Source organism: Ranitomeya imitator, chromosome 4 (assembly GCF_032444005.1).
Source record: "Ranitomeya imitator isolate aRanImi1 chromosome 4, aRanImi1.pri, whole genome shotgun sequence".
Lineage (NCBI taxonomy): Eukaryota > Metazoa > Chordata > Amphibia > Anura > Dendrobatidae > Ranitomeya > Ranitomeya imitator.
In genome coordinates, this window is record NC_091285.1 from 15,468,542 (window position 1) to 15,488,311 (window position 19,770).

The window sequence follows — 19,770 nt, forward strand, 5'->3', positions numbered from 1 at the left end:
CCTATATTACCCCCTGTACACACATGATATGTCGGTGCAGATATATCATATATCACACTGTGCCCCTATATTACCCCCTGTACACACATGATATGTCGGTGCAGATATATCATATATCACACTGTGCCCCTATATTACCCCCTGTACACACATGATAGTTTTTTCAACTCTTTGGAGAGAAAAATCTCCGGCGCTGGAAGGGTTACCCAGACGAAGTCGCTTTTTACTTTGCGCATGCGCACCTAAGTCTCCTCGTTCCTCTCTGTCTCACCAATCAGCGGCCGCCTTCTCCGCTCTATTAGCGCATGCGCTGTGGGGCGGCAGCAGTCAGTGTCAGTCAGAGCGCGGGAGCAGAGATGGAGGGACCGGAGAGCGTCGTGCTGAGCACCGGGGCCAAGATGCCCATCCTCGGCCTGGGGACATGGAAGGTGAGGCCGCCACGTTCTTGTGTCTGCACCCGGGCTCTCAGTCGTGCAGACACCCTCTAGTCACGTGACGCGGCTTTCCCTCTGTTCTGGCGGGTCTCCAGGAAAGTCGCAGCGTTTAGTCGCCGCTCTGTGGGACTGGACGCGACTTGCAGCATCTCCGGTGGTGACTGCGACCCCCACAGTGTGTGCGGCCGGTGGTCGGTCCGTGGGGTTTGTCCCCTCTATTGCCGCGGACGGGACGGACTAAACTGCATATTGGGATGATGGGCTGCAATACTAGACTCCACCACTAGATGGCAGCACATTTTACAAATGCAGCCCAGGAAATGACTTCTTGTAATATAGCAAGAAGGGAATATGGGTATAACTATTGTTCTGTATGGAGATTATGGGTGAAATATCACAAATACACATGCCCAGGAACATATTTCATCTACTTCTGATAGGAATATGGGTATAATTATTGTTCTGTATGGGGATTATGGGTGAAATATCACAAATACACATGCCCAGGAACATATTTCATCTACTTCTGATAGGAATATGGGTATAAAACCTATTATTTTATTAAAAGTTATTTTAAAAAAATTCTATATATCTCCATTAAAAGTTATTGATGTCAACAAACCTAAGTAACCAATAAAATCCTGCAAAACATCCAACATCCTATAAAGAACAATGTATTGAGAATAATATAGGTATATAAGGAAGAAGTATGGTGCAAGACTGCTCATCTCTATGACATGGCCGGCCTAATAAGGAGGTGGGAACACTGGGTCACAGACCTATGATGCCAGGGCTCACATCTCCCAGGGGTGGGAGAAGTCAATGGACATGTAATCCTGTCAGATGCAAATAGGTTACAGGATCTGTATATCCATAGCATTCTGACCATAACCCCATATAGAATAACTAGATTGTGGCCCGATTCTAACGCATCGGGTATTCTAGAATATGCATGTCCCCGTAGTATATGGACAATGATGATTCCAGACTTCGCGGCAGACTGTGCCCGTCGCTGATTCGTCGAGGCAACCTTTATGACATCATCGTCGCCATGGCAACCATTATGACATCTACGTCGATACTGTGCCCGTCGCTGGTTGGTCGAGGCGAATTCGCGGCAGACTGTGCCCGTCGCTGATTGGTCGAGGCAACCTTTATGACATCATCGTCGCCATGGCAACCATTATGACATCTACGTCGATACTGTGCCCGTCGCTGAATCAGAAACGTGGGATTTCTACGTCCTTTATGACATCATCGTCGCTGTGCCCGTTGCTGATTGGTCGAGGCCTGGCGGCCTCGACTAATCAGAGATGCGGGATTTCCAGGACAGACAGACAGACAGAAAGACAGACAGACGGAAAAACCCTTAGACAATCTATATATATAATTGTCTAAGGGTTTTTCCGTCTGACTGTCTGTCTGTCCTGGAAATGACGATGATGTCATAAAGGACGTAGACATCCCGCGTTTCTGATTCAGCGACGGGCACAGTATCGACGTAGATGTCATGGTTGCGATGGCGACGATATCATAAAGGTTGCCTCGACCAATCAGCGACGGGCACAGTCTGCCGCGAATTCTGGAATCATCATTGTCCATATACTACGGGGACATGCATATTCTAGAATACCCGATGCGTTAGAATCGGGCCACAATCTAGTTATATATATAGATAAATATACCCATATTCTTACCGGAAGTTAATGAAATGTTTCATCATATTTTAGCAATAATCAACATATAAAACAATAATTGTACACATACGTGTTCTTACCAGGAATTGATTGAATATGACACTGGGCATGTGTATTCATGATATATCACCTATAATACCCACAAAGAACCATTATACCCATATTCCTATCAGAAGTAGATGAAATATGTTCCTGGGCATGTGTATTTGTGATATTTAACCCATAATCCCCATACAGATCAATAGATATACCCATATTCCAATCAGAAGTAGATGAAGTATGTTCCTGGGCATGTGTATTTGTGATATTTAACCCATAATCCCCATACAGAACAATAGATATACCCATATTCCTATCAGAAGTAGATGAAATATGTTCCTGAGCATGTGTATTTGTGATATTTAACCCATAATCCCCATACAGAACAATAGTTATACCCATATTCCTATCAGAAGTAGATGAAGTATGTTCCTGAGCATGTGTATTTGTGATATTTCACCCATAATCCCCATACAGATCAATAGATATACCCATATTCCAATCAGAAGTAGATGAAGTATGTTCCTGGGCATGTGTATTTGTGATATTTCACCCATAATCCCCATACAGAACAATAGATATACCCATATTCCAATCAGAAGTAGATGAAGTATGTTCCTGAGCATGTGTATTTGTGATATTTCACCCATAATCCCCATACAGAACAATAGATATACCCATATTCCTATCAGAAGTAGATGAAGTATGTTCCTGGGCATGTGTATTTGTGATATTTCACCCATAATCCCCATACAGAACAATAGATATACCCATATTCCTATCAGAAGTAGATGAAATATGTTCCTGGGCATGTGTATTTGTGATATTTCACCCATAATCCCCATACAGAATAGTTATACCCATATTCCTATCAGAAGTAGATGAAATATGTTCCTGGGCATGTGTATTTGTGATATTTAACCCATAATCCCCATACAGATCAATAGATATACCCATATTCCTATCAGAAGTAGATGAAATATGTTCCTGGGCATGTGTATTTGTGATATTTCACCCATAATCCTCATACAGAACAATAATTATACCCATATTCCTATCAGAAGTAGATGAAATATGTTCCTGGGCATGTGTATTTGTGATATTTCACCCATAATCCCCATACAGAATAGTTATACCCATATTCCTATCAGAAGTAGATGAAGTATGTTCCTGGGCATGTGTATTTGTGATATTTCACCCATAATCCCCATACAGAACAATAGTTATACCCATATTCCTATGAGATGTTGATGAGATATATCACCAGGCGTGTGTAACCTGATATTCTACACATAATCCCATATAGTTACAATCTTTTTTCCCTGGTTCTATTATTAAACTTTAATCCAGCCCTGTGGATGTTCTGATTCATTTAAGTATTTCCATTGAATTCCCTTCTTGCTATATTACAAGAAGTCATTTCCTGGGCTGCATTTGTAAAATGTGCTGCCATTTAGTGGTGGAGTCTAGTATTGCAGCCCATCATCCCATAATCCCAATATGCAGTTTAGTCCGTCCCCCGCGGACGGATGGGGTGGAATTGGTCCCCTGCATAAAGTCCTCAGGTGGAAATGCTGGGAGTTGTAGTTCTTCCCCCTACCGTTGGAGGAGACCCCAGTTAGGTAACGTTCACACTAGCGTCATGCGCCTCTATATTTAACATGGGGGACGCATGCGTTTTTGTTTGTTGCGTTGTGCGACGCATGCGTCTTTTTTGCCGCAAGCGTCGGACCAAGAAAACGCAACAAGTTGCATTTTTCTTGCGTCCGATATTTGGCAAAAAACGACGCATGCGTCGCAAAACGCAGCGTTTTTGCGTGCGTTTTGCTGCATTGTGCGTTGCGTCGCCGACGCAGCGGCGCACAACGCTAGTGTGAACGTAGCCTTACCTGGAGCTGGCGATCTAGTCCCCTCCCCCGCGAGATCTCCAGGTAATAGCGCGCCAGCCGGTGATGTAGGGTCCGCGGGGCCGGACCATCGCTTCCAAGGTCTGCGGTTCATCGTCTAGGACCTCACCCACCAGGATAACTAAGGAGGCCGTAGGAAAGGGCGAGGTGGGAGACCCCTATGGGGAGACGGGGGGGTCGCGTCTGTCGCGTCGCTGTTGCATTGCGTCTGTTGCGTCTGTCGCTGTTGCGTCGCGCCTGTCGCTGTTGCATTGCGTCTGTCGCGCCTGTTGCGTCTGTCGCTGTTGCGTCGCGCCTGTCGCTGTTGCATTGCGTCTGTTGCGCCTGTCGCTGTTGCGTCGCGCCTGTCGCTGTTGCGTCGGTCGCGCCTGTTGCGTCTGTCGCTGTTGCGTCGGTCGCTGTTGCGTTGCGTCGGTTGCGCCTGTCGCTGTTCCTGCGTTCTGAGTCTCGCAGCATGAAATTAATCTTCCACGTGACATAATAAAGGTGTAGGGCCGGAGGGGGGGGGGGGGGGCGGGAGTTATCTTTTTCCTTGTGGTCTCTGGGGGCGTTTGGCCGTCATAGTTCGGGCTGTGGTTGCTGTTATCGTTGCTGGTGGGCCTGGAGCACGCTGACTCCGAGGTACGTCGGGGGTCTTCAGTGCACACGCCGCAGTGTCCTGTGCTTACAGTTTCCAGAGCCATTCCCGCAGCCCCCCAGCCTGACCAATGTGGGTCTAGTGAGCCTATCCGTTGGCCACAGAATAGGACACTGGCCCGCGGCAATATGCCCCCCCGCCTCTGATCTACACAGACTACTGCTGCCTATATGGAGGGGTGTGAATACTTTTGTCCATGACTGTATATGGAGGGGTGTGAATACTTTTGTCCGTCGTCACTAGAGTTGAGCGACCTTGACCTTTTTAGAGTCGAGCCGGGTTTCGCGAAACCCGACTATCTCAAAAGTCGGGTCGAGTGAAATCGGCCGATTATGACGTAAAGTCGGGATCGACCGATACACGAAACCCAATGCAAGTCAATGGGGCAGCATAGTCGGCAGTGAGTGGGGGCCAGGAAAACACCTAGAGTGCCCATTTTAATGTCAAAACCATCCATTCTTCTTAATGAAGCTTGTCAATCGTAATTTACCTTATAATAATTGGAAGGCATTTGAAATTGGGGGTCATTTGGCTAAAGTTGTGGTGGGTAGGGCTGGTTCAAGTAATTAGTGGGCCCAGGAAATCTGGACCACGTCACGGCAGTGGAGCAGGGAGAGGTAAGTATTTCAACTTTGCAAGTGCTGTGATCCTGAGCAAGCAGGGGGGGCCCACTTGTTGGCATTGGCACTGGCACAGGGCCCCTCAAAGTACAGCAGTGTGTTTGCACGGCGGGGGCGCCTCCCACCGGCAGCAACACTTTTGCGTACCATGAGAGGCCCTGTGCCAGTGACGTCGCCAACTAGTATTCCTCCCCCCACCTGATGAAGGAACCTGCACTTTCATCTGCACCTTCCTCTTTGTCCCCGTGTAAGGTGGTATGGTATGCGGGAAGGGGGACCTGACTTTCAGCAGGGTCACAATGTTGTTGTGTAGCATGCACGGGGAATGTTGCGTTATGGGTCAATGTACCAGCAGCCTCATCTATCACTGGCTGGGCAATGGGCAGGATGAGGAGGAAACACAGATATAGGCCCAAAGAATAAAGTGGGCTAAATGCAGTTCAAAATTGGTAACACAGGACTAATCAGGGGGCATTGCAGTGGAGGACAACTGGAATGAGAGGCTGACACAGAGAGTAGGGCCAAATCAGTAAGTAGTCGAAATGCAGTTCAAAATTGGCAACAGTAGTAAACAGGCGGCACAGCTTTGTTCAGTGGAGGAGAACAGCAAGGAGTGGCAGACACCGATAGTAGGCCCCAACCCAACTAGTAGGCCAAATGCAGTCTAACATTAACAACTACTTAACGAGCGCCTGAAAACGGAATTTCAGGACAGGAAACCAGGAGAACAGCAAGGAGCGGCAGACACCGATAGTAGGCCCCAAACCAACTAGTACGCCAAATGCAGTTGTTCCGTTTAACCACAATTTAATGAGAGCCTGAAGATAGAAGTTCAGGAAAGGCAACCTGGAGAACACCTTGGAGTGGAACACACCATCTCTCTACACCCCATACCCAATTTGTAGGTCTAATGCAGCGTAGTTTCCAACAACTACTAAACGAGACCATGAAGATCGAAGCATTGGAGAGGAAACCTGGGGAACACCTTGGAGTGTAACACACCATCTCTCTACACCCCATACCCAATTTGTAGGCCCAATGCAGCGTAGTTTCCAACAACTACTAAACGAGAGCCGGAAGATCGAAGCTCAGGAAAGGCAACCTGGGGAGCACCTTGGAGTGTAACACACCCTCTCTCTACACCCCATACCCAATTTGTAGGCCTAATGCAGCGTAGTTTCCAACAACTACTAAACGAGAGCATGATGATCGAAGCATTGGCGAGGAAACCTGGGGAACACCTTGGAGTGGAACACACCATCTCTCTACAGTGGAACACACCATCTCTCTACACCCCATACCCAATTTGTAGGCCTAATGCAGCGTAGTTTCCAACAACTACTAAACGAGAGCTGGAAGATCGAAGCTCAGGAAAGGCAACCTGGGGAACACCTTGGAGTGGAACACACCATCTCTCTACACCTCATACCCAATTTGTAGGCCCAATGCAGCGTAGTTTCCAACAACTACTAAACGAGAGCCGGAAGATCGAAGCTCAGGAAAGGCAACCTGGGGAACACCTTGGAGTGTAACACACCCTCTCTCTACACCACGGAAGGGCTGATTCTTAGGATGGAAGGCTGTCGGAAAGAAGCAGGGCGCGTCCGAGGGTGATTATATTCTTATTAGGTATATACTCACCCTCGGACGCGCCCTGCTTCTTTATTTGTAATGAATGTTTATTTGCAATGTGGTTTTGACTTACTCTGTTTTTTTGGTAAATAATGATTTTATTATTTTCATTGTTTTGCATCTTCTTGGCAATAATATAAAGAAGACGCGACAGGACAACACTCGGTGGATGCCATATCTGTGTTTAAAATTGAAAAAACCTTTCAGTTAACTACTTGCAGGAGAAAGTTATTGTAGCTGGTGGCCATTTTTAGTACTGTACCAGATTTTTGTTGTATGTGTTTGTTTTTAATGTTAAAATGTCTGCATTTGATATCTCTCCAGTATTTTCTTTTTTATAAGCAAAATACTTATTTTTATATTTTCTGATGTTGGTTCCAGGGGTACACGGGCAGCAGTGGTGTGGTCAGTGGAGGCCTAGTGGAAGGAGTGACCGCAGACAGGCATCGAAGGCCTAAAATAATAACACATGGCTGTAGGCAATTTTAAATTGGTTCCAGGGGTACACGGGCAGCAGTGGTGTGGTCAGTGGAGGCCTAGTGGAAGGAGTCACCGCAGACAGGCATCGAAGGCCTAAAATAATAACACATGGCTGTAGGCAATTTTAAATTGGTTCCAGGGGTACACGGGCAGCAGTGGTGTGGTCAGTGGAGGCCTACTGGAAGGAGTGACCACAGACAGGCATCGAAGGCCTAACATAACAAAAATGTCAATACAATGGTATTGTCAGTGGCAGGCATTGAAGGATGTCAGCGCATAGACTAAACATTGGTGGAGCTGTGAGATAATTTTGCAAGTGGTAGAGCACTGTTTGAGCTGGGGGGGGGAACTGTCTTGTGGCCGGCGGTACAGGCACAGGGCCCCTCATATTACAATGGTGTGTCTGACGTTGGGTGCGCACCACCACCGCCAGAGACACTTTATTGTACTAGGAGGGACCCAGTGGCAGTGCCGTCGACCAAAAGCGGGCTCACCCACCTCTTCAGACAAACTGCACTCTCACGGGTGCTGTCGCCAAGTGTCGATACCACGGCCCCGTGTGGGGAGTTTGGCCATTTAGTGAGGTGTAAACATGTCGTATGCTGGACAATCAGGTGCAGAAAATTACGAGATTGGAAAAGGCATTCAGAATAGTCCACAGGCAAGACCTTTTCATAGGAAAGCTAGGTGTCAGCCGGGCAGGGTGGGGCAAAAGATTTCGAAATCCAGTTGTGGTTCATTTTAATGAAGGTTAGATCATCTACATTTTGGGTAGCCAGACGAGTCCTTTTTTCTGTTAGTATTGAACCTGCAGCACTGAATACTCTTTCTGATAGGACACTAGCTGCCGGGCAAGCAAGCTCCTGCAATGCATATTCTGCCAATTCTGGCCAGGTGTCTAATTTTGATGCCCAGTAATCAAATGGGAATGACGGTTGAGGGAGAACATCGATAAGGGATGAAAAATAGTTTGTAACCATACTGGACAAATGTTGTCTCCTGTCACTTTGAATTGATGCTGCAGTACCTGTCCTGTCTGCGGTCATAGCAAAATCACTCCACAACCTGGTCAGAAAACCCCTCTGGCCAACGCCACTTCTGATTTCTGCCCCTCTAACACCTCTGGTCTGCTGGCTCCTGCAGCTCGTGTGAGAACGATCACGGGCGCTGTGTGCAGGGAATGCCAGAAGCAAACGGTCAACAAGAGTTGATTGTTTGGTTGCTAATATTAGTTCCAAGTTCTCATGTGGCATAATATTTTGCAATTTGCCTTTATAGCGAGGATCAAGGAGGCAGGCCAACCAGTAATCGTCATTGTTCATCATTTTAGTTATGCGTGTGTCCCTTTTGAGGATACGTAAGGCATAATCCGCCATGTGGGCCAAAGTTCCAGTTCTCAAATCTGCGGTTGTGCTTGGTTGAGGGGCAGTTTCAGGCAAATCCACGTCACTTGTGTCCCTCAAAAAACCAGAACCCGGCCTTGCCGCGCCACCAATTTCCAGTGGCCCCGGAAAAGCTTCCTCATTAAAAATATAATCATCCCCATCATCCTCCTCGTCCTCCTCCTCCTCTTCGCCCGCTACCTCGTCCTGTACACTGCCCTGGCCAGACAATGGCTGACTGTCATCAAGGCTTTCCTCTTCCTCTGGTGCAGACGCCTGATCCTTTATGTGCGTCAAACTTTGCATCAGCAGACGCATTAGGGGGATGCTCATGCTTATTATGGCGTTGTCTGCACTAACCAGCCGTGTGCATTCCTCAAAACACTGAAGGACTTGACACATGTCTTGAATCTTCGACCACTGCACACCTGACAACTCCATGTCTGCCATCCTACTGCCTGCCCGTGTATGTGTATCCTCCCACAAAAACATAACAGCCCGCCTCTGTTCGCACAGTCTCTGAAGCATGTGCAGTGTTGAGTTCCACCTTGTTGCAACGTCTATGATTAGGCGATGCTGGGGAAGGTTCAAAGAACGCTGATAGGTCTGCATACTGCTGGAGTGTACGGGCGAACGGCGGATATGTGAGCAAAGTCCACGCACTTTGAGGAGCAGGTCGGATAACCCCGGATAACTTTTCAGGAAGCACTGCACCACCAGGTTTAAGGTGTGAGCCAGGCAAGGAATGTGTTTCAGTTGGGAAAGGGAGATGGCAGCCATGAAATTCCTTCCGTTATCACTCACTACCTTGCCTGCCTCAAGATCTACAGTGCCCAGCCACGACTGCGTTTCTTTCTGCAAGAACTCGGACAGAACTTCCGCGGTGTCTGTCGCCCAAACACTTCATAGCCAATACAGCCTGCTGACGTTTGCCAGTAGCTGCCCCATAATGGGAGACCTGGTGTGCAACAGTGGCAGGTGCGGATGGAGTGGTTGTGCGACTGCGGTCTGTGGACGAGCTCTCGCTTCTGCAGGAGGACGAAGAGGAGGAGGAGGGGGTGCGAACGGCTACAGCCAATTGTTTCCTAGACCGTGGGCTAGGCAGAACTGTCCCAAACTTGCTGTCCCCTGTGGCCCCTGCATCCACCACATTTACCCAGTGTGCCGTGATGGACACGTAACGTCCCTGGCCATGCCTACTGGTCCATGCATCTGTTGTCAGGTGCACCTTTGTGCTCACAGATTGCCTGAGTGCATGGACGATGCGCTCTTTAACATGCTGGTGGAGGGCTGGGATGGCTTTTCTGGGAAAAAAGTGTCGACTGGGTAGCTCGCAGCGTGGTACAGCGTAGTCCATCAGGTCTTTGAAAGCTTCGCTTTCAACTAACCGGTAGGGCATCATCTCTAACGAGATTAGTCTAGCTATGTGTGCGTTCAAACCCTGTGTACGCGGATGCGAGGCTAAGTACTTCCTTTTTCTAACCATAGTCTCATGTAGGGTGAGCTGCACTGGAGAGCTGGAGATCGTGGAACTAGCGGGGGTGCCGGTGGACATGGCAGACTGAGAGACGGTGGGAGATGGTATTGTTGCCACCGGTGCCCTAGATGCAGTGTTTCCTACTACGAAACTGGTGATTCCCTGACCCTGACTGCTTTGGCCTGGCAAGGAAACCTGCACAGATACTGCAGGTGGTGCGGAAAATGGTGGCCCTACACTGCCGGAAGGGATGTTGCGTTGATGACTAGCTTCATTGGCCGAGGGTGCTACAACCTTAAGGGACGTTTGGTAGTTAGTCCAGGCTTGCAAATGCATGGTGGTTAAATGTCTATGCATGCAACTGGTATTTAGACTTTTCAGATTCTGACCTCTGCTTAAGGTAGTTGAACATTTTTGACAGATGACTTTGCGCTGATCAATTGGATGTTGTTTAAAAAAATGCCAGACTGCACTCTTTCTAGCATCGGATACCTTTTCAGGCATTGCAGACTGAGCTTTAACCGGATGGCCACGCTGTCCTCCAACAGGTTTTGGCTTTGCCACGCGTTTTGGGCAAGATACGGGCCCGGCAGATGGAACCTGTTGCGATGTTGATGCCTGCTGCGGCCCCTCCTCCTCCGCTTCAGAACTGCTGCCGCCTGCACCCTGTTCCCCCAATGGCTGCCAATCGGGGTCAACAACTGGGTCATCTATAACCTCCTCTTCTAGCTCGTGCGCAACTCCGTCTGTGTCACCGTGTCGGTCGGTGGTATAGCGTTCGTGATGGGGCAACATAGTCTCATCAGGGTCTGATTCTTGATCAGCACCCTGCGAGGGCAATGTTGTGGTCTGAGTCAAAGGACCAGCATAGTAGTCTGGCTGTGGCTGTGCGTCAGTGCACTCCATGTCAGATTCAATTTGTAATGGGCATGGACTGTTAACTGCTTCACTTTCTAAGCCAGGGACGGTATGTGTAAAGAGCTCCATGGAGTAACCCGTTGTGTCGCCTGCTGCATTCTTCTCTGTTGTTGTTTTTGCTGAAGAGGACAAGGAAGCGACTTGTCCCTGACCGTGAACATCCACTAACGACGCGCTGCTTTGACATTTACCAGTTTCAAAAGAGGAGGTAAAAGAGCTAGAGGCTGAGTCAGCAAGATAAGCCAAAACTTGCTCTTGCTGCTTCGGCTTTAAAAGCGGTTTTCCTACTCCTAGAAAAGGGAGCGTTCGAGGCCTTGTGTAGCCAGACGACGAACCTGGCTCCACAGCTCCAGACTTAGGTGCAATATTTTTTTTCCCACGACCACCCGATGCTCCATTACCATCATTACCAGCTGGCAATGAACGCCCACGGCCACGACCTCTTCCACCAGACTTCCTCATTGTTTTAAAAACGTAAACAAACTAACGGTATTTGTTGCTGTCACACAAATTACACGGTGAGCTATAACTTCAGTATGATTTAGCTACCCCTTTACAGGTGAGTGAGACCACAACGAAAATCAGGCACAATGTTACACACTCTGTTGTTGGTGGCAACAAATGAGAGAGATGCCCCACACGCAGGACTGTCACTGAAGCACAAATGTAAATATTAATCTCCCACTGATTTGATTTTTTTTTTTTTTTTTTAAGGGAGACTTTAGGAAAAAAAAAAAATAGAATAAAATGATTTTTTTCAGGAAGAATTTAGAAACCAAAGAAAACAAAAAAAGGCTTTGTAGGGCCCACTGAGTGAGAGAGGACGCACACAGGAGTCAGGAGTGGCACACAAGCCCAGAGGCCAATATTTATCTCCCACTTTTTTTTTTTTTGTTCCAGGGAAAATTTATAAACCCAATAAAAAAAATAATAAGTAGGTTTTCTATGGCCCACTATCTGAGAGACAGAGAGAGATGGCACGCTTAGGACTGGCACACAAGCCCAAAGGCCAATATTAATCTCCCACTGATTGATTTATTGATTTTTTTCAGGTAGAATTTAGAACCCAAATAAAGCAACAAAAAAAAAAAAAAAAAAGGGCTTTCTATGGCCCACTGAGTCAGTGATGATGCACACAGGAGTCAGGAGTGGCACACAAGCCCTGAGGCCAATATTTTTCTCCCACTGATTGATGTAGTGATTTTTTCAGGTAGATTTTAGAACCAAAATCAAGCAAAAAAATAAATAGGCTTTCTATGGCCCACTGAGTGAGAGATGACACAGACAGGGATGGCACTCTAGCAGAAATGTCAATCTTAATCTCCCACCAAAAAAAAAAAAAAAAAAAAAAGGAACTGTCCTTCAATTACTATCTCCCTGCAGTAATCTCAGCCAGGTATGGCAGGCAGCAATAAGGAGTGGACTGATGCACAAATGAAATAAAAAGTGTGGACAAACAAAAAAGATAGCTGTGCAGAAAGGAAGGAACAAGAGGATTTGTGCTTTGAAAAAAGCAGTTGGTTTGCACAGCGGCGTACACACAGCAATGCAGCTATCAGGGAGCCTTCTAGGGCAGCCCAATGAGCTACAGCGCTGAGGGGGGAAAAAAAAATGTAGCTTCCACTGTCCCTGCACACCGAAGGTGGTGTTGGGCAGTGGAAATCGCTACAACACAAGCGGTTTTGTGGTTAATGGACCCTGCCTAACGCTATCCCTGCTTCTGACAAAGCGGCCGCAACCTCTCCCTAAGCTCAGATCAGCAGCAGTAAGATGGCGGTCGGCGAGAACGCCTCTTTATAGCCCCTGTGACGCCGCAGACAGCAAGCCAATCACTGCAATGCCCTTCTCTAAGATGGTGGGGACCAGGACCTATGTCATCACGCTGCCCACACTCTGCGTTTACCTTCATTGGCTGAGAAATGGCGCTTTTCGCGTCATTGAAACGCGACTTTGGCGCGAAAGTCGCGTACCGCATGGCCGACCCCGCACAGGGGTCGGATCGGGTTTCATGAAACCCGACTTTGCAAAAAGTCGGCGACTTTTGAAAATGAACGACCCGTTTCGCTCAACCCTAGTCGTCACGGATAGGTTGGTGAAGACGAGGGCCGGATGCCTGGACTCCGTTATATAAGGCTTGTGTTCTCCGGGATCTCTCGGCTTTCGGAGACCCGATCCCGTGATCCATTTTGTCACGGTCACACAGTAATGGCCCCTCGTACTGATTAAGTGGGGAAGAGGCTTCCTCTCTTGTCTCAGGGGGGAAAACTGCGAAACAGAATCCTCAGTGTTGAGGGCGCCGGTCTCCTCCGCCCAGGATCAGCTGCAGCGAGATTCCTCCGGAGCAGTGACCCACTTATCACGCATGAATCCTCTTTTCTCCCGGCAAGTAGAGAAGTGTGATGTCTGAGTTTCTCCAGTGTGTCGGGAAACCAGAGCGGTGACGTCCCGGAGGAGAAACCAGACTGCTGAGCGTCCGCCACATAAATGTGCCACGGTCCTGATGGAGGAAAGCGAGGCGCCAGGGAAACACTGGGCTCTCTGTATCATCGCTGCTCCAGGATACGCGGCACGCATGTTTGGGGGGCTCGGAAATGTTTTGCACGTGGGCCAGTCGTGACCGCCGTGGGCTCCTTCATCCCGGCGACTTTCTCATCCCTTTTCTCTTTACTTCTGGACTCCTCCAGAAGTAGGAAAAATGGCTCGAGGCGCAAGTAAACCATAAAATATCCTGCACCCAACTCCCCCATAGTCAGAGCAGAACTCCCCCAGTCTGCAGACGAGTGATCCTCCCAGTGTTCACAGCAGGGCGCCCCAGTGTATCCAACTCTATGAATCCTCGACTTTCCTGGTCATCAGAGAAGGATTTTTCCCCCAGTAGTCACAGCGGAGCCTCCCATGCATTCAACTTTTGACAGGACGCTTAGTGAGACCACCGGTGACTGATGTGTATGACCCATCCCGGTGGCATATACTATACTTTTATGATCTTATACTCGCCCCCTCCACCCCCAGTAGTCAGAGCAGAGCATGAGGTACCTCTGTGTGATACAACGCCTTCCCCCTCCAATAGTCAGTCATAACCTTCATTTTCCTCCCTAGTAGTCACAGCGGAGCCTCCCATTCTCCCTTCTCCTCTTGCTCCATCCTCGCTGCTAGATTGAGACCAATTTACTCATTCCTGTCGCTCTATTTCATATTTTTACAACCTGTACTTTTTTTTTTTTCCCCCCCTTTAGTCAGATCAGAGCTCCCCCCAGCCATTCTCTTCTCCGATTAGTCAGGTCCGTGTTCTGTACATACACCTCTGATCAATCCCAGCATCATCCTTCATACCTGGTCATATCCTCCACTTTCCCAATCATTAGAATAGCAACTCTCCTCCCAGTAGTCACAGCAAAGCCGACCGTGTTCTCGATTCCTGAAACACGTCTCTACTCGAGCAGCTATTACCCCCAGTAGTCACAGCAGAGTCTCCATGTTCTCTTCTCCTTCGATGCTGGCAGGAATCCCCCCCTAATTTCTATTTTCTTGCAGTCCGAGCCCGGAAAAGTGACGGTGGCCGTGACTAAAGCCCTGGAGGTCGGGTACCGGCATCTGGACTGCGCCTTTGTCTACCAGAATGAGAGCGAGGTCGGGGAAGGCATCCAGCAGAAGCTCAAGGACGGCACGCTGAAGAGAGAGGAGCTGTTCGTCACCAGCAAGGTAACTCCGGCCCAGCGTCCGGGCTACACCATGTTATTTGGGATTCCAGCTTGGCTCCGTTTACTTCAGCTGCAGTACCAAACATGGCCACCTATAAAATGGTGGCGCTGTTACTACAAAAATTGTAAACTTTTTTTTTGTTTTGTTTTTTAAGTTGTGGTCAACATTTCATGAAAAGTCCTTGGTCCGTGGAGCCTGTGAAAAAACCCTCGCTTCTCTGAAACTTGATTACCTGGACCTCTACCTCATGCATTGGCCAACAGGATTTAAGGTACGGTCTCAAGGATCTCCCTCTAATCCAGACTTCGGTTGTCATAGAATACACTCAGTTATGGAATAAGAACCTTAAAGAGTAACTGCAAACTTGTACCCTAAGGCCGGACAACCCCTTTAAGGAAACATGTGACTTCCAATGTTTCAACTCTAGCCCAGGACGTTGTGGTGCTTATATCTTCATAGGTGCAGAAGCTCCTTTTTCTCTACTCCTTCTATGTGGAGATCAGTGATGAAACAAACTACCTGCAGCCACCAACTCCACTAAGATATATGTATATAGTGAGGTCCCCCTAATGGTGACTGTACGGTCTGTATGTAGTGAGCTCCCTCTAGCGGTGGCTGTATATATAAATCTGTATGTAGTGAGCTCCCTCTAGTGGTGGCTGTATATATAAATCTGTATGTAGTGAGCTCCCTCTAGTGGTGACTGTATATATATAAATCTGTATGTAGTGAGCTCCCTCTAGTGGTGGCTGTATATATAAATCTGTATGTAGTGAGCTCCCTCTAGTGGTGACTGTATATATATAAATCTGTATGTAGTGAGCTCCCTCTAGTGGTGGCTGTATATATAAATCTGTATGTAGTGAGCTCCCTCTAGTGGTGGCTGTATATATAAATCTGTATGTAGTGAGCTCCCTCTAGTGGTGGCTGTATATATAAATCTGTATGTAGTGAGCTCCCTCTAGTGGTGACTGTATATATAAATCTGTATGTAGTGAGCTCCCTCTAGTGGTGGCTGTATATATAAATCTGTATGTAGTGAGCTCCCTCTAGTGGTGGCTGTATATATAAATCTGTATGGACTGAGCTCCCTCTAGTGGTGGCTGTATATATAAATCTGTATGTAGTGAGCTCCCTCTAGTGGTGGCTGTATATATAAATCTGTATGTAGTGAGCTCCCTCTAGTGGTGGCTGTATATATAAATCTGTATGTAGTGAGCTCCCTCTAGTGGTGGCTGTATATATAAATCTGTATGTAGTGAGCTCCCTCTAGTGGTGGCTGTATATATAAATCTGTATGTAGTGAGCTCCCTCTAGTGGTGGCTGTATATATAAATCTGTATGTAGTGAGCTCCCTCTAGTGGTGGCTGTATATATAAATCTGTATGTAGTGAGCTCTCTCTAGTGGTGACTGTATATATAAATCTGTATGTAGTGAACTCTCTCTAGTGGTGACTGTATATATAAATCTGTATGTAGTGAACTCCCTCTAGTGGTGGCTGTATATATAAATCTGTATGTAGTGAGCTCCCTCTAGTGGTGGCTGTATATATAAATCTGTATGTAGTGAGCTCCCTCTAGTGGTGGCTGTATATATAAATCTGTATGTAGTGAGCTCCCTCTAGTGGTGGCTGTATATATAAATCTGTATGTAGTGAGCTCTCTCTAGTGGTGACTGTATATATAAATCTGTATGTAGTGAACTCCCTCTAGTGGTGGCTGTATATATAAATCTGTATGTAGTGAGCTCCCTCTAGTGGTGGCTGTATATATAAATCTGTATGTAGTGAGCTCCCCCTAGTGGTGGCTGCAGTAGCACACTTCTATCTGTACTATTCTGTGAATTTGGTGCAATGTATCAGAAACAAAATTGTGATTCCTGTTTCAGGCTGGAGATTTGTTTTTCCCCGTTGACGAGCAGGGGCTGGTGATACCCAGTGATACCCATTTCTTAACCGCATGGGAGGTAGGTAACACCCCGGTGGGTACGATGAGACCACCCTTTTTTTTTTTTTTTTTTATGTAAATGACCGAGCTGAAACAAATAATTTTTGCCAAGGCGAGATAATTTACCTGCAGCGCCCTCTACAGGGGGAAATTTAGTATTGCAGGGTGACTTGTCAGACGGCTGGTGGTCTATGTACTTCGTGGAGTCTTCCCGAGTACGGGGGTCCCGACTAATGACACATCCCCCCTTACATTCCTCTCTGCCTCAGGGTATGGAGGAGCTCGTGGACGCCGGCTTGGTCAAAGCCATCGGAATCTCTAACTTTAACCACAGCCAAATAGAGCAGCTGCTGAACAAGCAGGGACTGAAGTACAAGCCGGCGGTGAACCAGGTAGGTGAGGTCCTGATCTTTAATTTTGGAAGCGTTAGAACCCTAAGAGGCAAAAGAACTTGATCCCTTTAAGGGGGGGGGGGGAGGGGGGCAAATGACTTGTTTTGAGTGTGGGGGTCTCATGAATTTTCCTGTAACTTGTATTCCAGATTGAGTGTCATCCGTACCTGACCCAGAATAAACTCATCGAGTATTGTCAATCCAAAGGCATCGCTGTCACAGCGTACAGCCCCCTGGGGTCACCAGACCGCCCCTGGTCAGTAAATCGGGACTGAAAGGGGATCGAAATAAAGCAAAATTCTGTTACAGCTGCTGTATCATCTGCCGCCACTAGATGGAGCTCACTGCATTACAGCTCTACAGTGGAGGCGAATGTAGTGCAGTGAGCTCCCCCAAGTGGTGACGATGGGGAGTGCTAATTTTATTGTTTATCGTGGTTTTTTTTTTGTTTTTTTTTATTTCAGGGCCAAACCTGAGGACCCACACCTTCTGGAAGAACCAAAAATCAAAGACATTGCTGCCAGGCATAATAAAACAGCTGCCCAGGTACTGTAGTGGCGTAATAACAAGACTCCTTCGCGTATAATGCTGAGAAGCTTTATATCATCAGACACGGTTATTTGTTCCCACAGGTCCTGATCCGCTACCATATCCAGAGGAACGTGGTCGTCATCCCGAAGTCTGTGACCGATAAACGCATCGAAGAGAACTTCCAGGTATAAGAAAAAAAAAATCTGTGTTTATACTCCAGAGCTGCGCTCACTGTTCTGCTGTCCATCTCACTGACTTGTCATTCTGTATCTCTAGGTGTTTGACTTTCAGTTGACCCCAGAAGAGATGAAGGACATTTCCAGCTTTGATCGGGGGTGGAGGGTCTGTGCCTTAACATCGTAAGTCCACCTAAAACTGAGCAAACCTGTACATGACAGTAGAAACCTCTGTATTAGGCTGTTGCTATGCAATGGTCTTCCTAGTAACTAGGACGGCGGCCTCCACAACCCCCCATTCTCTGAGGAGTAACCGCCATCCTGACCCCATTGGTCACTGTAAGAAATGGATGGGATACGACCAACAATTGACTGGTTGCTATGGACCTTGTGTGATGACACCATATATGCAGCTGTGGTTGCTAGGACACAATGCATAGCAACCACACACTTATATGGTGGCATCACAGTCACTGGGCTGCTCAGTGCATTGGATGTATCTAAATCGGCAGCCTGGGTGTAGTCACATGGCAGTATCCCTGCCTCAGGCAGCACCTGCAGCTTTCTGCCAACAGAAGAGATCCCCTTAAAGTGACAGCACCATATATTTAATTTGGCCTCCTTGTAGAAGGCATAAATGTCTGTGCTCAGAAATGGCAAACTTCTTTTTTTCTTTTCTGTCTCACAGAGCCAAGAAACACCGGGACTATCCATTCAACGTGGAGTTTTGAGGGCGCTCGAATGTGAAAGCTTCGGTTGTGTTCGGTCATTGTTGCCTTTTCTAGTATTTTGTTATTTCTAGTATTGTTGCACAGATGGTATAGGATTATCTGAGCCCGTTCTGCACTCCGGTATCTGCAGCCCCCTGTAATGTAGCGTATACAATAAACCAGTATAATGTACCAGTCTCCTGCCTGTAATAACATCTAACAGTACATTACTGGTCCTGTATTATACCCCAGAGCTGCACTCACTATTCTGCTGGTGCAGTCACTGTGTACATACATTACTGATCCTGAGTTACATCCTGTATTATACCCCAGAGCTGCACTCACTATTCTGCTGGTGCAGTCACTGTGTACATACATTACTGATCCTGAGTTACATCCTGTATTATACTCCAGAGCTGCACTCACTATTCTGCTGGTGCAGTCACTGTCTGTAAGCTCGGAGTTTGGCAGGAGCAGGTTCCCTTGTGTGCAGGTTTCTTATACCATGCGTGTCAGTTTCAGGAGTTCTGGTACCTAAACCTACTTACTTTTAGAACCGTTCCCCGCCATGATGAGCAGTACTGAACCTACTAAAGCTTCATATTTAAAGGGGTTGTCCAGTGAAACACAAGCCATCGTGTGTAGGATGAGTGATACAATACTGATCGTTGGGGATTTGATTGGGGACCGAAACCTCTATCTAAATAGCAGCGGGGGAAGGAATGGGCAGTGGTCACTTTTTAGCGCCAATGTAATGTGGATTAAAGTTCCCTGTTTTTCGGATCTCTGACTCAGACCTGTACTGATCAATACATTATTGCCAATCCTGTGGAGAGGAGAAGGTGATGTATTAAAGGAATTATCCTATGACAAGTTATGTAATCTGAAAGTAGCATGATGTAGGGGCAGAGACCCCGATTCCAGCAATAGGTTACTGGCCTGTGTTATAGTTTCAAAACCGTGCTTTATCAGCAGGAGATTATCACTGCAGGACCAGGCGGCACGTGCACAGTGGTCAGGCTGATCCGTAACCCCACACTCAACACGGATTGGCAGTGCACACCAGAAGCCACCAATCAGGTGTGTTGG

General features: G+C 47.4%; 1 protein-coding gene across 1 annotated transcript; it reads left to right on the forward strand.

Annotated features, from left to right (window-relative positions):
• Nucleotides 1-282: 282 nt before the first annotated feature.
• On the forward strand, nucleotides 283-18,873 carry LOC138675149 (aldo-keto reductase family 1 member B1-like). Its single transcript, XM_069763153.1, has 10 exons — nucleotides 283-428; nucleotides 14,758-14,925; nucleotides 15,080-15,196; nucleotides 16,814-16,891; nucleotides 17,142-17,264; nucleotides 17,414-17,520; nucleotides 17,729-17,810; nucleotides 17,897-17,980; nucleotides 18,072-18,154; nucleotides 18,660-18,873. Exons 1-10 carry the CDS (start codon nucleotides 306-308, stop codon nucleotides 18,700-18,702), a joined length of 1,008 nt encoding a protein of 335 aa, XP_069619254.1. The 5' UTR covers nucleotides 283-305; the 3' UTR covers nucleotides 18,703-18,873.
• The last annotated feature ends 897 nt before the right edge of the window (nucleotides 18,874-19,770 follow it).